The sequence below is a fragment of the Alternaria rosae genome (assembly GCF_020736505.1).
Source record: "Alternaria rosae strain MPI-PUGE-AT-0040 chromosome Unknown BKA58scaffold_3, whole genome shotgun sequence".
In the NCBI taxonomy this organism is placed as follows: domain Eukaryota; kingdom Fungi; phylum Ascomycota; class Dothideomycetes; order Pleosporales; family Pleosporaceae; genus Alternaria; species Alternaria rosae.
The window spans coordinates 741832-759285 of NW_025763572.1; the positions used below are offsets into that span (position 1 = coordinate 741832).

Genomic DNA, 17454 nt, shown 5'->3' on the forward strand with positions numbered 1-17454 from the left:
CAATGACCCTATTAAGTCTGCCACAGCAATTTCATGCGTTGCGGTCTCTGAGCAGTTGTTACAGCGACTTGATATGGAGCAAAAGGCTGCTGATGAGGCAAAAATAATCCTCCTCCGGGAAGGCTCGAACTTCCAACCTCCTGATAGCCACTGATGTAACAGTCAGACGCGCTAGCCAATTGCGCCACAGAGGATTTGTTGATGAAGTGCTGCTCAATCTGTAAAAATATAACTGTATAAAAGATTGATGATGATGAGCTGAGGCTGCTGCACTACATGTCTCTGGTCAGCAGGAGGCCGAAGATTGTGCGTGGGGCGCAAGTGGGGTAACTACGTATTATTCCCGAGGTCTCCGCGGTCACATCACCAAACATATTGTGAGAGCGCGAATAGCAAGTAGAGAATCATGATCATGGAAAAGCGGCGACGAGAAAGATGCGATGTTATCAAGATATGATAGTCGTGTAATAGTTTCAGACAACTACAAGAAATGATTTCGCGAAGCGTCTATGTTCTACGTTTCTATCTATGTTCATGCAAAGCAGTCTAGCATTCTATATTCTGAGCGCACCAGCGGTCCTGTGCGACGCCAAATGCGAACGTCGGTTCATCATCTCAGCGGCCTCATAGCAATATCGGCGTCTTCATCGTCTCTTCGTTCGGCGTCAAAGACTGGCGACATCAACCCCCTTTCTTCTTCGCTATCTCCTCTAGCCGTTGGCTCAACTATCTTCTTTGGCTCCTCTTTGTTCATCGCAACGTATATGGCCGAACCTAGAATGAGGGACGATCCAACTATGGACAAGGCACTCGGCGTTGTACCCCAGATCAGCTTGTCGAATCCAAGTGCGAAGAACATCTGCATATAGATCATGTTCGTTGCGCGAGAAGACTTCTCGTATTGGAGACCGGCGGCTAGGAGGAATTGCTATGCCATGTCAGCTAAGATGCGCGACGCGAGATTGTCAATTATACGTACCATGACGAATCCACAGATACCCAAGAAGAGCAGGTAAGACCAATCTTTTGCGCCCTTCGGAAGTAGGAAGCCAACGCCTGGCATGACGGCCATTGCCACAACACTAACGATGGTGCACCACGTTGCGAAATACGTGACGGATATGAGTGGATGCGCGCGCTTGCCGATCCACCGAATTGTGGTGTATGCTCCTGTTGATCCTATCACGCCCAACATCGCGACCCCTACTGCTGCTGCTCGTTGTGTGGGTGTCACGGAATCATAGTCCGCAGCGAGGCGATCGGGTGAAGCTACAGTGGTATTTGACGGAATTGCGTCTAAGCCACCCGAGGCAGGAGGGATCGGGTCACCGGAATGCGATAGCGCCGAAAACAATGAAACAGGTCTTGCGATTAGGACGACGCCAAATAGCGAGATATATGCAGCTATCTGCTCCATCCTGGTAAAGGGTTCGTTGATGAAGTAGGAGCACGCCCAGCAAGCGAGAGACGGTGCAAGGAAGGTGATGACGGTAGCATCGGCCAGAGGCAGGTACATCAGAGAATCTATGACAGTCAGCACTGTGTCAAGTAGGTAGGACGCATATGATGTACTGTGGAATCCATCACAGCAACGCAGTAGCAATAACCTTCAGACGTGATCCAACATCAGACGAGCTGAGACAAGTTACTGCATACGCATGGTCCTAAGAAGGCGGGTATATGACTTACAGTACATGCCAAAGACTCCAAAGAAGCCAAATAATCCTCGAGCGACTAGCAACGAGCGCACTTCCTTCATACCGAATGGAAAGTGTTCTATCTTCCGATACCACATGTAGAACAAAGCACATGCTGTCGTGATACTCATCCTAGCGAACAATATCTGGAATGGATGGTAGCCATTGCCTACAGTACTAGGTCAGCACATGTCGATGCCGTTACAAGAGCATTCGCCTACCCTTGTTTCCTTCCATTTCCAATATCCTCGTGGTAACGTTCATCAGATTTCCAAAGAACTGAGCAAGTAAAACGTACGCTAAACCCTTGTTCGCCGTCCAAGAAGTCTGGATCTTCTCCTTGAGGGTGCGCGGAGGGGCTGGTGAACGTGAAGCATATCTTTCATGGTATAAAGGAGCATAGTCTGGATTCCGACCAAGTCGTACAATATTTGCGTCGTCTATTGATATGAGGGACGGATTCGGCGAAGGGACACGGATTGCCCCGCGATGAACGCTTAGCGCCTCATCGCTTTTATCGCCGGGTTTAAGTGACGATTCTGCCTCGATTTCGTGCTCGCTGAGACGCTGCGCGGTTTTATCATCGTCTTGAGGGAACGCGGGAAATAGCGGCTGGACCATAATGCTTCATGAGGTGTTCATGGAGGTTTGGCAGTCGGTGACGACGACATGAAGATATGGTGGAAAGCGATCGAAAGCCCAGCCATAGGCGCCACTCGTGAATGAGGAAGGCGCAATCGCTCGACGAGTCACAGACACGCGACACTGCCCCGGATCCACACATTCGCCCCTCCTTCGTGTTCGCATCGCTTCTCCCCAGACCCCGCTGGTTCATGGAAAAGTATCCATCTTGGACGCGACCACGCCTCTGCATCTAGCTTGAGAGACTTCCGTGAATTATGTTGGGGCTTCGGATGTAAATTTCTCACGATGACGTTGGGGCACTCCGGTTCACGGAAGTACCTCGGTTCCATCATCGGGGATCGTTCGACAGGTACCTAGTCTGGAAAAATAACCGGAATCACAAACTCGGTCTTCACGTAGGATGGGGTTATCCGGGCCTTTTCCAGTCAACAACTATGCGCGACCCAGACTCTGCCTCAGACAACCACGAACGCCATTAGTGTCAGTTCGCAGGCATGTTCGTGGCAGCCATCCTCGAGAACGCGGAGAACCAGCTCAATGTTGACCTGATCGCCATCTAATCACACTGATCCACTTGATGAAGGAACCATCAGCCCACCGTTGTTATGCATGGGTCGTCAAGACAAAGTTAGAGGCGTTCACATCGGCGCGTCGCGCCCACCGAAGGTTCACCTCACCGATGAACGGCAGGAGACGTCAAATGTCGTACAGGACTAGCAATGCTTGCGCGCGTAGGTGTGTGGCTCAAACAAACTTCGAATACGAAGTTCAACGGGCCAACGGCTCGCAGCCACAAGATGGCGGGTTGAGGACGTTGCCGCAGGTCTGGTGATAGGCTACCGTGGGGGAAGCTGGAGTGTTGCATTGTGTCTGTCGGATCAAGGCCTCCCACACTATCTTCGGTTCAGGTGTGACAGCATATCACCACACCAAACCGGTGAATCCAGGCAAGACTCCATCTTCGAGCGAATTTGTCAATATTCAATACTTCACAGCACACCACTACCAGCATCAATAGCGCTAGTCCGCGGCCCACCAAAGCGAATTGCGGCATCTCCCAGCCCGCGAAACGGCGTCCACTGCTCTAGTGCACAACATCACCGTCTGCCATCCCATGGATATCGCTTGACCATCACCAACGCTACCACTCGTCACACATTGGAATCGATGCAAGCGAAGCGCTCACCCCGGCCTGTCAGTCACACGTCCGCATACGGGGATCGCGGCAGGCAACCAAAACTGGGATACCCATTGTGTTACAGATAGATGAGAACCACAGCACCATGGCCGTCAGCGGTAATCTCTGAACTTACTTTACGACCTTCGGGAAAGAGGTGTGCACCATCCTTGCGTCATGTGTGGACCCATAGCAGCACCCAGTAAGCTGGAACGAAAAAGGAAAATGAGTGGTGGAGCGTTTCATAACGACCATCATGACTCGCAGCTAAGTATGGATACTATGGGGGGGATAAGACTGGAACACACGGCAGCACGCGCTACACTCGACGTGATATTGGTGTGATAAATGTCTTCTCATTGTAGCGCTCCTTCTCAGCGACCAATCGCTAACCGTTCCCAGGAAAGGGAACGTAATTTTCCAACACAGTGGATCTACCTAGGTACCTCCAGGGGTCGGAAAGATTCTCTTCGCAAGACGGTGTCCGCGGCAGACAGCCTCAAACCCCCGACCTGCAAAGGACATTCCTTTTACAAACCCTAAATGCGCCTCCGAGACGAACGAGACGAACTGCTCGCATTCGCTTCTTCTTAAATTAGTGAGGCACCATTAGCCGTAGTGTCTTGTTGGTTTAGCGATATCCTTCCTCCCTTACAACCTTGAAATGGGCATCGCGCGAGATTCCTCTTGCACGGAGTAGACAATCCCCAGGCGAAAACCACAGTTCACGGTGCATTACCGACGTTTCAGGCTTGCCACGAGGAGACGCAGCGTACGCACAGATCGACTGCAAATCTCCCGCTCTAAGGCGCCCCGCGGGAGCGCGCGTTAACGAAAGCCCGTCGGCTAAAAGGGAATGGACTCTCCAACGTGACCTCGGGACCTAAGCGCGCTGTATCACCAACAACCCTTTTTGCATGATAGCCTTGACAATAATGAAGCCATTGCGAATATTGCCCATTTGAAAGAATGCTGAAAAGAAATTTCCTATTATCATATACGCAAGGGACTTTTGATAATCTGCTCGGACAGTTGTACCGACCGCTTTGCCTGCCCACTCAACGTTACGATTAGGTTTGAGGCCGCCGTTAAGACAAGCTAGGGCATATATGATCGAGACCATGATGGCGCGCCTCGAGCGGAACAGACGATATCCGGTCACTGGTGTCCTTTTACCGTCTCTTTTCTCCTCCCCACATCACAACGGACGGCAACGCAAACCGCTTCGGAGATGGCGACATTAGCGCGCTCAGGGAAGACCCATGATGTGAAAACCTCAAGCCTCAAGGGTGATGAAATACAAATCCTGGCTCCTGGTCGACGTTCTATGTGGATCGGCGTGGGGTACTTATGATACATTCGGGTAAGGCAGCTAGGCGGGAATATAGCAGCGAAGGTGATATAGGGTGAGGCGGGGCGGAACGGCATGAAAGCGAACTATTGAGTAGTTAGCCAAGATAGGATGGATAACTGCAAGCGAAGTTTTTCTTAGCTGGGAATGCTGTACATAGGACATCTTAGGACGATCAGTATTTCTTCGCCTCATGACTATCTGCAAAGTTTATGCTGTGGGACTTGGTGGCTGGAAGGCCAAGACGTTGATGGCGAGATGAGGTGCAGGTGTGTTATACCACGCGACTCGTATTGCGACTACCATTGCGCTGGGAAGAAGGCCGTTATTCCCTGGCGCCTAGCTAGATTGGACGGCTCGCTGCATGGTACAGGTATGAGATCACCGCGTTCGCGTTGATGGAAGAGAATGCGAGTGCATTGAGATTGGATTATGCTATTTCGCCAAACGATACGGAGAGAAGACTGACAGCGCATATGTCGTGAGGCATGATCAACGTCGAGAAATGCATGCAGTGCGATAACGGAGAATACATGCAGTGCAACGAATATAGCAGCAAACCACAAAGGCCACCCGCCACATCCCTCCACTTCGCTTGCGTTATCCTGAAAGCGACGTGACAACCAATACGCACACCACCTAGAGTCCCCACAGACTGTTAAGATGCCCATGCCTGTAGTGTCCCATCCATCCATCGCCTTGCTCGACACATGTCGTGCAGATACCGGTAAACCTTCCTTTCATCCCAATGCAGATCCACCTCCACCTCCCCTCATCATGCTTCGCAGTCGCCTACGCTGGCCCCCTTCCTAGCATCGCTCTAATGCCTGACGCCGCAAACTCATGCGCGACGTCTCGCGTGCCCTGAGCGCTAGGAGCGGCATACCTGCTCTGACCTCTCACCTGACCGCCGAAGCTCTCGTCGTCATACACGACCGAGTCGTTGGTGGCTGCAATGTGCCTTTGGTAGAGTTGCTGGGATGCTGCGTCCTGTGGTCCGGCGCCTACACCGCTGAGTGTGAGGCGCTGCTCTGTGCTGCCTGATCCGAAGGACCTCTTCAGTGCGGGGACAGACAGGTAGGATGCTGTGCCATTTTGCCAGTTGTCCACGTCAGAGCCATGGAAGGTCTGGTTGCTGTAGGGCGTCGAGCGTAGACGCGTGTAGTCAAACGTCTTCCAGTCGTTTGGAAAGGCTAGGTCTCCTTGCTGCTGCACGTTTTTGCTTCGCTCCATGCTTGCGTTGATGCTTACGTTGCCGCCTGATGGCGCGTTGTAAGACGACTGTACCCGTAGAGGGTATTCAAAGCTTTTGGCATAGTTTGAGGCTGTATGCGTGCCTGTTGTCGACTGACGTACGATTTGGTCGTTGCCGCCGTTGCTGAGGGTTCCAACATTGGAGTAGGTGAGCTTCTGAGTCCAGGTAACTGCTTTGGATCCGGTCGGCGTGTCGAGCGTGGATTGAATGTCTAGATTGCGGGTGACCTGAATAGAATAGTCCAAGAAGATGCCTGCGCTGCTATTCGAGTATCCGCGTTTTGACGAGTGTAGTATGATACTGGAAGTCGAAACAGAGGTAGGCGCGGGGCCTGTAATAGCGTTGTCGCCAGCGTCAAGCCAAACGAAGATCTTTCCAGTAACGACCCAATTCGATCCGATCGCTGTCGTAAAATTTCCGTTCCCATGACCATCATCATCGACGCCGACAACCTGAATCTCGAAGCTATGGGGTTGGCCATCGCTGAGCAATGGAAGGAATGGTGTGATGTCAATTTCGTCTTCTCGCAGATCGAATGCATCAATGCCTACGATGGGCCTCCAAAAGCCAGGAACAACGCCACCAGTGAAGATGACGGGAAAGGGCCAGGCGACTCCAGCCAATGATCCGTCGATGAGAAGCCGAAGCTCTCGGAAGGCCGAGTGACCGTATAGCGTAGTGTCGTTGCCGAATGCGTTTGTGTCTGATGACAATACGTTGCTCCACCAGAACTCTTCAGTTGCCTGACCACATGCGGAGATAGAGAACGCGGCCTTCTTTGCGTTTTGCGGAAGCACAACGCTGTTGAGTGCCCTTGTCTCCGGTACGACGAATACACTCGATGCGTCTTGACCCGACTTCCGTGCCGAGATCGGGATGATGACATCTGCAGGCTTGATAGCATCGTCGGCGGTAAAGAAGGTGGCGGTCAACGTAGTATACCAGGAACCCGTGTATGTATCGTCCACGATATTGCCGAGATCAAATATAATCTTTTGTGGCGTATTGAGCAGAGATTGGTAGCTGCTCATGTCCTTAACATATGTCCATATTATGCCGGCTTGTGTTGGCTCGGCGGTGGAAGTACGGAACACCTCGGTATCACCGAGGAACATCACACCGAGTCGGTCAAATTGTCGGCCAGCAGATGTGACGGTAAAGTTGAAAGTGACCCTGTTGAAGCTGCAGTCCGGCGGGTTGTACTGCCCGACAAATGGCTGTCCGTATGAGGAGGCAAAAGTATGGACCATCAAGGTTTTCTGGCATGCATCAGTTGGACTTAGGACTGGTGGCGCAACCTGTAGGCATTCTAGAAGAGATGATTCGTTCGTGGCACGGTTTCTCAAGGACACGGTCTGGGGATAGGGTTTCGCAAGCGGGGTAGTCGTAAGTAAAGCGGAAGTAGATTGAGATAGCGTCATTAGTATTAAGAGCAGAGTTACGAGACACAGTCGTCCGTTGTTGGGTACCGCTCCTATAGGTGATGCCAATTCTAGTAGTTCGCCGTTACGCCTTGCATGAATTCCATCGCTCTTGCGCTTCCAATCGCACATGCTAAACGCCATTTTAGCAACCGGTCAGTAGCGGTTTGCTTTGAAAACGCCGTTACTCCGTTGGAGAGGTATCTTGCGGAAGTCCAGGTATCTTGGTACACCGATGAACGCCAAATAAGAAAGTCGATGACGATGTGTGATAGCCAGCTGATCGGGGTCAGTACTGATGCAATTTGCAACAGGCGGGCGAAACTTACATCGTCGATTCAAAAATGCAGCAGCTGCCTCATTCACTATGCGGCGGAAGGGTGCGGAAAGTAGGTGTTGTGGAGGGAGGCTTGTTTAAAGGTGGTTGCGAGGTAGATTGTTGTTGCTTTGCCGTTCCGTGGTTTGCTAATTCCGTGTGGATCCCCGCCGTATGAGAACGAGAGCAGTTGTTTCCGGCAAGCTCTTATTGGCCGCCTTTGTGATTGTCCCAAAATCTTTTGGTAGCGTTGCGAACTATTTCGTTATCTCCGAATCGTGTGCGATAGTAGTTCATGAGAGCAAACTCGTCTGGCGGTAGGATGTAGGATTGTGGTTGAGCGTTAAGTTTTGACCAGACCACGGCAAGGCGTTTTTCGAGGAATTGGGCAAGTTGCTGGTCAACGCCTCCGTCACTGTTTTGAGCAACGTGAACAGCCTGGCCAAGAGAGAGGTAGCCGTGGCCTGCTATATATTCCGTGTTACCACCCATGGTTGCTGTGTAATGCAGGATATATTGGTTGGTGATGAGGCTAAACGAGAGAGGAAGGAGCGACGGCTGATAGTAGTATAGCAGTGTTGACAAGATAAGGAGCGTGGGAGTCGAAGATAATGTCAAGAGAGCGGTGACGGGTAGTGAGACACGGTGCAGAATAGGTGAGGAAGTAGTGCGGACAGGTAGTCTATATACGAAGGCATATTAATAGGCAAGTTGAGAATGAGACGAACCCACGTGGAGAAACAGGCAGATCCTGAACAACAACTCATGCAGCAGCGCAGGGTAAGAGCTTAGTCGAAGCCTCAAACAGTTGGCTCCGGGAGCGTGCCGTTTTGGGCGCTGTCAAGTTGTGAAGCGAAGGAATGGGTGTAACACGAAAGCACAGTATCATCCCGCCGAATAATGTGAGAGACCAGGGCCCTGGTCCGCCAGGAAGTCACAAACGGCGCCGAGCTTTTGCAAGGGCATGGCGATCAACTCCAGAGTCCAGCCGAGCTAGCAGGGGGGACAGACGACGCTGGCGCCGTTCGAAGAGGAGCCCTTGTCCGGTGCTTTGGGACGTCAGAGCAGAGGAACGCTCGTGACCACGGGCCAATCAAGGGGCTAATGCGGCGGCAAGAGGACGATGTTAAGGCCAGGTAGATGAATAGTGGTCTCCATCACTCGTCAGCTCAGTACCCAAAGCTCAAAGTTTGAGACTGGTGCGGTTGCAGGGTTGTGGGAACGCCGAAAACTTTAAAGGATCAACTTGCAAACCTTCCCAGGCCCTCGCAGCCAGGCGCCGAGCCGTGCTGCAGGAATGTCGGCTAGAGAGTTGGACGAGAAGGAAGGGCGAGCCAGCTTGTGACAGGAGAACGCCGACTAAAGCAGATGAGCATTCTGTACGGTCGGCGCAGGTTGGTGATGTCGTGATGCAGTTCGGCAGTGGGAGTGGCGCCGGGAATTGCAAACGCGTCGCCAGGCATCAGGACGAGTCGGCGACTGCAGCACAGCGGAACCATGTGTGGAACCTTGTCAGATCGAATCAGGCTAATGTAAAACGTTGGAGACTGTTAGAGGCCGGATGCGTCCGCGAGATGCCAACGCGCTTGACCACACAGGCGACCATGTAGATGCAGGCAGTTGTCATACCCAAGGATGATCAGCCCCACCGCCCACCAAGAGTCACCCCATGCGAGGCGACGGGATAATGGCATGCGGTTGCGAGGAGAGTGGGTTGTGAAACGATTGTATTGACTGAACTTCTGTAACGGAGGGCACTCCTGTTCCACTACTCCTGCGCTTTCGGTACCAGCGAACAGGTTCGCATACAGCGAGAGCAGGACCCGCACGGTCGATAATAAAGCTACGCGTGGTGACCCCGCAATTTAGAATTCAAGATGCACAGTAAATACGACGCGTGAAATGCAATCCGGCACGCCATGGAGGCCCATGCTGGCGCGATGCATCTCGAGCGTGATGCCGGCTGGCAGGCGCACCTATTGACGCCACACTTCGGGCGTGCTCGACGGGCTTTTGGCATTGCAAATGACCGGCGCGCTTGCGAGACATCACACTGATGGTGCTGGCCAAGCAAAGGCGGAGGAGTCGGGCGTGCGTCGCTGCAAGTGCTGCCCATGTTCCGTCCGCAAGGGGGCTTCTGGCTATGCCCTTCTGGTCATGGACTGCAACAGATGTTTGCAGGAAACACGCTTCGAGACTCCCCGAGGAAGCTCTTGGCCACGGTTGGGCTAATGCGGGCTGACGCTTCTGTCAGGCAACTCTGAGATTGTGCGCACGCGAACGGCAGGGTCAGTTCGCCATGTAGAAACTGAAGGCGTCCAGGAAATGAGACAGTTCTTGCAGAGATGGGCGAAACTGTTGAGTGGCAGCTCCACTGGGCCTGCTTCACGCCATCAGTGCGGCGTGACATATCATCGGTAGGATCCGACATGCGACATGGCCACGACAATGACACGAGGGTTGCGGCAATGACATTTCGGTCAGTGACTCGGTACACTCTGGTTTCTTTCTAGCGCGTCCATGGCGGGATGTTGTGCGTCGTCGAATGCTTCGAGACGAGAACCACAAAGTGTATGGATGATGCCCGTCGCCGCACGGTATGCTCCGCGCAGCGACTACGTGTGGTATCTACGGGTAAAGCAGAGTCGGCAATCGCGTTAGGAAGTGTGCATGCGAGCGCGGTGCATGGCGCCATGGGCTTTCGTGCGGCGACGGTGAATAGGCCGGGGAGCGGCATTACCATGATCCGATGGACGGACCCTGACTAAATTATATGGCAATGGTGACGATGCACCAACGGCGGTAGCTTTGGCGAGGTTTTGAGCGCTGCGACAACCAGCCTGAGTCGACCACACCGCCCCACGTGAAAACCGATTCACCTGCCCTGCCCATCTCCGATCGTCCCATGCCATGAAGCCACGAGTCGCCCGCCTGTGGCCTGCCCAGCTGCCGTTTGGCGGTGCCGCCAGAGGTGCCGCCTCACGCCCATCGGCGCCCTTCCTCCGCAACTTCTTCACCTCTGCCCAACCCGCCGCCCGTTCCAGCCTAGGAAGCAAATCGCTGCACCAAGGCGCCCTGCTGCTCTTCCGCTATCAACGATCTGCCCTCGGCCGCCGCTTCCGCTCTCTGCGCTTCAAGAGCGACAAACCTACGGTCCAGTCGCACAACCCCACGCCACACCTTGGCAGTCCCGAACCTGCGCCCTCGGTATCACAGCGACTCAAGAAGCTTTCTCGCGAGTATGGCTGGACGGCGGTCGGAGTGTACCTGGGACTGTCCCTCATCGACTTTCCCCTCTGCTTCATGGCAGTGCGGTTACTCGGAACGGACAGGATAGGCCACTACGAGCATGTGCTGAAAAATGCGCTCTGGAGCGTCGTCCGCCTCGTCATTCCCGACGCAGGCAAGAAGCCAGTAGCGGCCGAAGCCGACGAGACCACTGCCGAGGCCACCGCGAGGGAAGGCTACGTTGAGGCTGGAAAGGCTGTAGGACATGACGGTGGCTCAAACGCATGTATGGAAGACCGCTGCTTCTGGTGCTGTATACAACGCTGACAACCACTACAGCAATCTGGTCACAGCTCGGCCTAGCCTACCTCGTGCACAAATCCCTGATCTTCTTCCGCGTGCCACTTACCGCAGCCGTCCTCCCCAAGGTGGTCAAAACCCTAAGGAGCTGGGGCTACAACATCGGCAAGAGAAAGCCCAAGACGCCGCCAGTCTAATTGCGAACAGACTTTCACCCATCCGCCCACGGGCCATCGAAACCACTCCTTGTACATTCATGCATTACGACTTTGTAACAACATACACCTGTAGGATACGCATGTCAGACGAGCATCTTTGTTACGCTCTACTAGTAGCGCACCAGCACATCTAGCGTCTCTTGACGTTGACCGCAATGTATATTCTCGGTCTTTGCAGCGGCATGTCTTGACAATAGACAGCAATTACCGATGCACCCAAATTCCTCTTCCAATACAGTTAATTGCACAGCAAATCCCTGTAGGGGCCCTCTTGACTTTGACACCTTCCATTCATTCCAGAGCGTCTACTTCCCAATGCCGAGGACGGCATCTCAGCACAAGGAGCGTTTCAGGCCTCCCCCACGATCGCTCGCCAAACCTTGTCGGTCCAGACGAGCCGCGGAGTGCTCTCCGCAGATTGTGCTCAAACCTAGCGCAATAACCCCGCTGCTGGGAATGTTGCTAGAAGAACCTCAATCGTTGGCAAAACCGCGCTTACACAAGGAGCACCCTGTGCTCACGAGGGTACCAGCCGTGCGAACAGCAGCCGTAATGTTATGCACAACATACAAGGCATGCAGGGGAGCGCGGCCTGATCCTCGACCGCACCCATCACGTTGCTGGTGCCGGCCCTGAACGTTGGGAACAGAAGTAGCAATACCAAGCCAAACTACCATCGACTTCGGACCTTCACCGTATATCGGACTTCTAATTTGAGCTTACCCGGAACGCGGTATCAAGACTGCAAATCTTCGCCCAAGTTGCAGAGTTTTGCCGCATGGCCCATGGTGTTCTCATCCGAGCTTTACCCAGTCACCAAGTTCCACCTCGTCGGACTATTCCTTTCGCGCATCGGGCCTTCTTGTGTGCAAAGTTTCCCTACCTTCGGGATTCCCCCTACACTCTAAATCTACTCGCTTACCCGATTCGTACCCTGAAGCCGTTCACACCGATGTATCTTTTAGTCTCGAGAGCATCCTTTCGAAACCTTGTACTCTCCTAATCGATAAACCATGTGCTGCTCTGGCAGCGGTTAGTTTTCTCCACACTTGGCATCCATCATAATCGTACGATGGGCTTCGAGCCTTATATGTACATAGTCATATGTGTTGCTCTCGATTCTTCTGAAGCCCAAACTATCGAATTTTTGGACCGAAGGTTGCTCACGATGACCAAATACATGCACCGGAGGGATTGCTGCACGCGCGTCGACGCTCATCACATCAAAGTCTTGGATCACGATGTGATGCCAACACGCACACTACGGTAACTTGTTTCCGATGAAACGCGTTACAAGCATCCACTCTGCTTTTTGACAACGATGGCAGCCTCGCTTCGTGCCGCCGACAAGGCATCAGCCGCGAACCTGCAATTGTGACCAACTGCCGAATTGAGGCGTCGCGGAGATGATGTGTCTCAACGGTACAACAGCATTGACGGGAGCTAAAAGCTTAAAGATGTAGCTAAGCCGTCACATCACAAGTACGCGGAGTAAGTCCAAAACGGGTAAGCAATGATTCATCTATCGATGATCACTTCTTAGTCGCCGTATACGGGTCAAGACAATGCCGTCGACTATCTACAAGATTGGTAATATACGGAGATGAGATCAGTCATCCAGAGTCAATATGGAAATGCTAAGATATTGTGAGGCATTCTTGCACGTCCCAGGACACCCTTTCGAGAAATGAACAAGGCTGACTTGCAGTGGCTATGCCTATAACGTTCCGCGCTGTCATCCATAACTACCGCCAAGGCTTCCCCATCGTTACAGGAGTAGTCAATACGCGGTGTCCGTATCGTCATGTCGACGGGTAGGAGCACCGGTAGACCCATATAACAGCCGCTCATCACATCTCGACAGCCGTAGTGCTGCCGGAATCCGACATGACAGATGCATCCAGATCATCCAAGGCCCTCGTAAAATAACGCAAGGCAACGAGGTTAGACAAGGAATGTATGAACGCAATGAGACCCGAGTAGCCACAAAAAGAGGCAGCCAGGTCAATTAAACGCTCACGGAGTCGTTCTTGGAACATTCTAAGAGGGCTTATATCGAAGTTGTAGCTGTTCGAATAAGCGTGACAAATTGGTTCCTGATTCTACAAAAATTGAGGATCGTGATGTACGGACGAGTACGGATGAAGTGAGGTCGCGGCGCGTATATCCTGGTGGACCTCAGTCGTTTCAAACTCTGAACACGACATAAGCACCTAATTGTAAGCCGTAAAATGTGCCATGACAGCATATACAGATGTACGCATGACAATCTGCTGCGACGTGCTGGCGAAGATACCACGCATCATGCGCGAAGTAGCTGTCGAGTACAGAAGAGAAGAAACTTCGCGGACCGCGATTTTCGCCAAAAGCACGGCTGCACGTGTCTGCGCTAGACCCGATGGAACAACCCTGCACATGCCCCTAACCCCTTTGATCCACCACCAACACGAGCAAGCCTCACCCGCGCAACCACCAACGCGCATCCCCAACTCACACTTTATACGTTTACCCCACATGGCTTCCTCCAATCTCGCGCCGCATTCCCTACGATGAAAGATCGCGATCCTGAAATCCCATTGTACACCGGCATACCATGCCCCGCCTTCCGCTGCGCCTCTTCCGCCTACCCACAACGCGAGCGAAGCGCCGACGACGCATGTACACCATGTTCTTCCTCGTGTTTGTGATGGTAGCTTTTGTGCTGCCTTTTTACGTCATCTATAAGCCGCCGAATGTGTTGATACGGTATTTTCAACGGAGGTGGCCGGATGTGCTGTGGCACGTGCCTATACCCAGTACATCACCAGGAGCAGAGAAAGTTATTGCTTTGACTATCGACGATGCGCCGTCGGAGTACACGCGCGAGATCCTGCAAGTCCTAGAAGAAAACGAGGCGCATGCTACGTTCTTCGTAATCGGAGGCCAGGTCTCAGGAAGACAAGAAGCGCTCCAGGCTCTCGTGAAAAGCGGCATGGAACTAGGAAACCACGCCATGCACGACGAGCCATCTCGTTCTCTCAGCCCCTCAACCCTCAGCGCAGAAGTAACCCAAGTAGAAGGCTACATCAACGGCACTTACGACGCAGTAGGCAAACCGCATCCGCCGCGCTACTTCCGTCCTGGCTCTGGGTTCTTCAGCACGAAGATGAGGGCGCAGATTAGGGACATGGGGTACCAGATGGTGCTGGGTAGTGTGTATCCTCATGATCCGCAGATTGCGCATCCGGCAGTTAATGCGAGGCATGTGCTTAGTATGGTGAGGGAGGGCAGTATTGTTATTTGTCATGATCGGAGGGGGTGGACGGCGCCGATGTTGAGGAAGGTGTTGCCTGTGTTGAAGAGGAGGGGGTATAGGATTACGACTGTGTCGGGGTTGTTGGAAGCGGCGGGGAGGGGGTGAGATGAGAAAGCGCAACGAGGTTGCGGTATTAGGAATAGCTGCGGCAGAGTATGAGCGGTCGACATTGAGGAGCTGGCGATCGTATGGAGCTTGTATTCATGCTTCGAAACGCTGGTAATGCAGCATCGCGGTCGCATTTGGAGTTCCTCTCAGGGAAGGGGTCCCGGCCGATGGCATGTCTACTCCACGCCAGACCACAGTGCGAGCTACCACAAAACATCGCTCTTCTCAGTGTCACGAGCAGGATCAACTCCGAAGACCTCATCAGCAGCTGTCCATACTCCAGGAGAACACTTAGATATCGCAACACCGGCACAGCAGATACTGTGTTAAAAGAATCGGTAGTCACACAGGTAGCGAGTCGATAGAAGCAATACAGCATCCCTAAATAATGACCACTATCTACAAAAGCGTTGCTGTATCTCAATATTCTTGTATTGACCAGGAGTTTTGCGCGTAAATCCCGGATTTTCGAACTACAACACAAACAGTTTTCCCTTCGTGTTTAGTAAACAAGTTATACTTTCTAAAACTAAAATGAAAGATCCGGTCACGATTCGGACAGAACGTATCACTACAAGCATAAGAACCCAGTTACTAGTATGGTCTTTACAGCAGTGACCTTTTTTTTTTCTGCAACTCTTTTTATTAGCACTGATGGAGAAACCTATTAGACTCCGAATACTATTTCATGATAGCTACGCTGGCATGCATATTATTTCCAATGCATCCTACAGCTGTAGTCTCAACAAGTAACTTCAGATGGTATTTGCAGCTGCATACAGCGACCACAAATGTTCTGCGAAACTTGCGATTGGCTCGTGGCACAAGGTTGTTCAACGTCATAGTTGTCATGCTTCAACATTACTATCACGTCTTCGCAGCAAGACCAAGGTCGGTTTCGTCAACGCCATTGAGAGCGAGTCGGACAGATGTTTGTTATCAGAGCTTTTCTTCGGTTGCTATGACTTGGGTAAGGTCTGATGTTAATAGAACGCGAGGGATCAATATCCCGAAGCTTATACCAGAGTGCACTGATGTTTCCAAGCACGCATCAAGTACACCAAAGGATATGAACAAGACCTGCCGTAACTCGAAAGAAGAAGGCGAATTAGCATCATCTGTCAGGATAGCTTACACTACAAGTTCATGTTCAATTGCTATTTTCACGGATATGGAGAACGTCGATACGGATAGATGGAAGCACGAACAACACAACACCACGATTGCATCATTGAGATGGGTGCATGAATTATTTCCTTCATTGAGGTATATTACATCGTAAAGTAAGCCTTTTATCAAGCTTTTTGCTAGCTCATATCATCTGCATCATGCGCTGACTGAAGCGTCAATCTAAACCGCCAAAGATGAGAATCCCTAAACTCCTCTGCCGTTATGGGGCGAGACGCTTAGTCGAAGGGGTTGGTGCGGGTTCCCCAGTAGGTGAGGAACATGCTGAGACCGACAGTCTCGAGGACACGGGCAAGGGCACCAATGGCGATGGTGTCCATGGGGCGCTTCTCGGTGACGACCTGGGAGACAATCTGTTGACATGTTAGTGTACGTTCGGAATATTTGGTTGGCATGTGGGATGACGTACGGAGGGAGCGGCGGAGGCGAAGAAGATCAGGGAGCCGAGGTAAGCAGCACCCTTGTAGGTGAGAGTTCCGGTAGCGTTGATCAGAGCACCAACACCGTAGGCCTGGATACCAGAGCCGAGGACGGAGCTACCCCATGATGCGGCGGCGGTAGCAGCCTCCTTGCTGTGGAAGTACTCCTCCTTGGAGTTGGCCTGCTGTGCGCGGCGGTATGCGTCACCGAAGACGGGGCCGAGGACAGCGAGGGAGACGGCGTGGTTGAAGGCCGTGCCGAGGGCAATGGCAGAGGGCTTGACGGGAGGGAGGTCTGAGATGAATTGTTAGTCAGGTTCTTCAATTCGGATGCTGAAGCTGCCAGATATGGCGCAATTGCTCGTGCAAGTGCGGGCAGCAGCTTGGACGTGGAGTGGGTGTATACTTACAGTGTAGGGAGGCCATTGTGATGGTAGTGTGTGGTTTGAGATGAGGTTATGGGGGAGAGTAAAGTGAGTTTGCTTGTGGTGATGGTTTGCAGGAGACCAGGAAGACGAGCTCTTTTGTAGTCGTAGCCGCAGCGAGGGCCTGCACCTGACATTCCTATGACGTAGATGCCAAGGCCCCACCCATCGTGGACAATCGAGCCAGAACCTGGCTCAGCCCGTCCCAATTGATGCAAGTCCCATCCACTTGCCTTGGAGCGGGTCTGGCCTGTACGCCATAGCAACTTTAGCATGGCCACAGCACGGGCAAAGACTGGCTTTTCGACTTTCGACGTGCTTCCTTCGTGCGTTTCTCATTCAGGTACGTCACTTGGAAGTGGAGTGAGCAGGGAGCTCGGACCCACTACCCCATCTGCCAGCAATTTGCGG

General features: G+C 52.6%; 5 protein-coding genes and 1 non-coding gene across 6 annotated transcripts; 2 read left to right on the forward strand and 4 right to left on the reverse strand.

Moving 5' to 3' along the window:
* Window positions 1-109: 109 nt before the first annotated feature.
* Window positions 110-194, reverse strand: BKA58DRAFT_t31. Its single transcript has one exon. It is a non-coding gene; the product is annotated as a tRNA-Asn (tRNA).
* Window positions 195-453: 259 nt separating this feature from the next.
* Window positions 454-2600, reverse strand: BKA58DRAFT_467113 (uncharacterized protein). The gene is made up of 4 exons (XM_046175049.1): window positions 1919-2600; window positions 1690-1866; window positions 980-1524; window positions 454-928 (listed from the first exon to the last, which is right to left on the reverse strand). The coding sequence occupies exons 1-4, from the start codon at window positions 2316-2318 to the stop codon at window positions 611-613; spliced, it is 1440 nt and encodes a 479-aa protein (XP_046027273.1). The 5' UTR covers window positions 2319-2600; the 3' UTR covers window positions 454-610.
* A 3062-nt stretch (window positions 2601-5662) lies between these two features.
* On the reverse strand, window positions 5663-8354 carry BKA58DRAFT_409762 (peptide N-acetyl-beta-D-glucosaminyl asparaginase amidase A-domain-containing protein; the record flags this gene model as incomplete). Its single annotated transcript, XM_046172167.1, has 2 exons — window positions 5663-7663; window positions 8121-8354. 2 exons carry the CDS (start codon window positions 8352-8354, stop codon window positions 5663-5665), a joined length of 2235 nt encoding a protein of 744 aa, XP_046027274.1.
* Window positions 8355-10657: 2303 nt separating this feature from the next.
* On the forward strand, window positions 10658-11703 carry BKA58DRAFT_118806 (uncharacterized protein). The gene is made up of 2 exons (XM_046164107.1): window positions 10658-11376; window positions 11430-11703. Exons 1-2 carry the CDS (start codon window positions 10773-10775, stop codon window positions 11585-11587), a joined length of 762 nt encoding a protein of 253 aa, XP_046027275.1. The 5' UTR covers window positions 10658-10772; the 3' UTR covers window positions 11588-11703.
* Window positions 11704-14049: 2346 nt separating this feature from the next.
* On the forward strand, window positions 14050-15464 carry BKA58DRAFT_379581 (uncharacterized protein). The gene has a single exon (XM_046169821.1). The coding sequence runs from the start codon at window positions 14202-14204 to the stop codon at window positions 15006-15008; it is 807 nt and encodes a 268-aa protein (XP_046027276.1). The 5' UTR covers window positions 14050-14201; the 3' UTR covers window positions 15009-15464.
* Window positions 15465-16355: 891 nt separating this feature from the next.
* On the reverse strand, window positions 16356-17211 carry BKA58DRAFT_118870 (uncharacterized protein). Its single transcript, XM_046164108.1, has 3 exons — window positions 17029-17211; window positions 16609-16913; window positions 16356-16552 (listed from the first exon to the last, which is right to left on the reverse strand). Exons 1-3 carry the CDS (start codon window positions 17042-17044, stop codon window positions 16418-16420), a joined length of 456 nt encoding a protein of 151 aa, XP_046027277.1. The 5' UTR covers window positions 17045-17211; the 3' UTR covers window positions 16356-16417.
* Window positions 17212-17454: the final 243 nt, after the last annotated feature.

Bases quoted from the DNA above. Each gene is read 5' to 3' on its own strand.
- BKA58DRAFT_118806 (XM_046164107.1), top strand. From the start codon at position 10,773: ATGAAGCCACGAGTCGCCCGCCTGTGGCCTGCCCAGCTGCCGTTTGGC. The intron at 11,377-11,429 runs GTATGGAAGACC...CAACCACTACAG, and splicing joins TGACGGTGGCTCAAACGCAT to CAATCTGGTCACAGCTCGGC.
- BKA58DRAFT_467113 (XM_046175049.1), bottom strand. From the start codon at position 2,318: ATGGTCCAGCCGCTATTTCCCGCGTTCCCTCAAGACGATGATAAAACC. The intron at 1,867-1,918 runs GTAGGCGAATGC...CTAGTACTGTAG, and splicing joins GGAAATGGAAGGAAACAAGG to GCAATGGCTACCATCCATTC. The intron at 929-979 runs GTACGTATAATT...GACATGGCATAG, and splicing joins GTATCTGTGGATTCGTCATG to CAATTCCTCCTAGCCGCCGG.
- BKA58DRAFT_379581 (XM_046169821.1), top strand. From the start codon at position 14,202: ATGCCCCGCCTTCCGCTGCGCCTCTTCCGCCTACCCACAACGCGAGCG.
- BKA58DRAFT_118870 (XM_046164108.1), bottom strand. The intron at 16,553-16,608 runs GTACGTCATCCC...ACATGTCAACAG, and splicing joins TCGCCTCCGCCGCTCCCTCC to ATTGTCTCCCAGGTCGTCAC.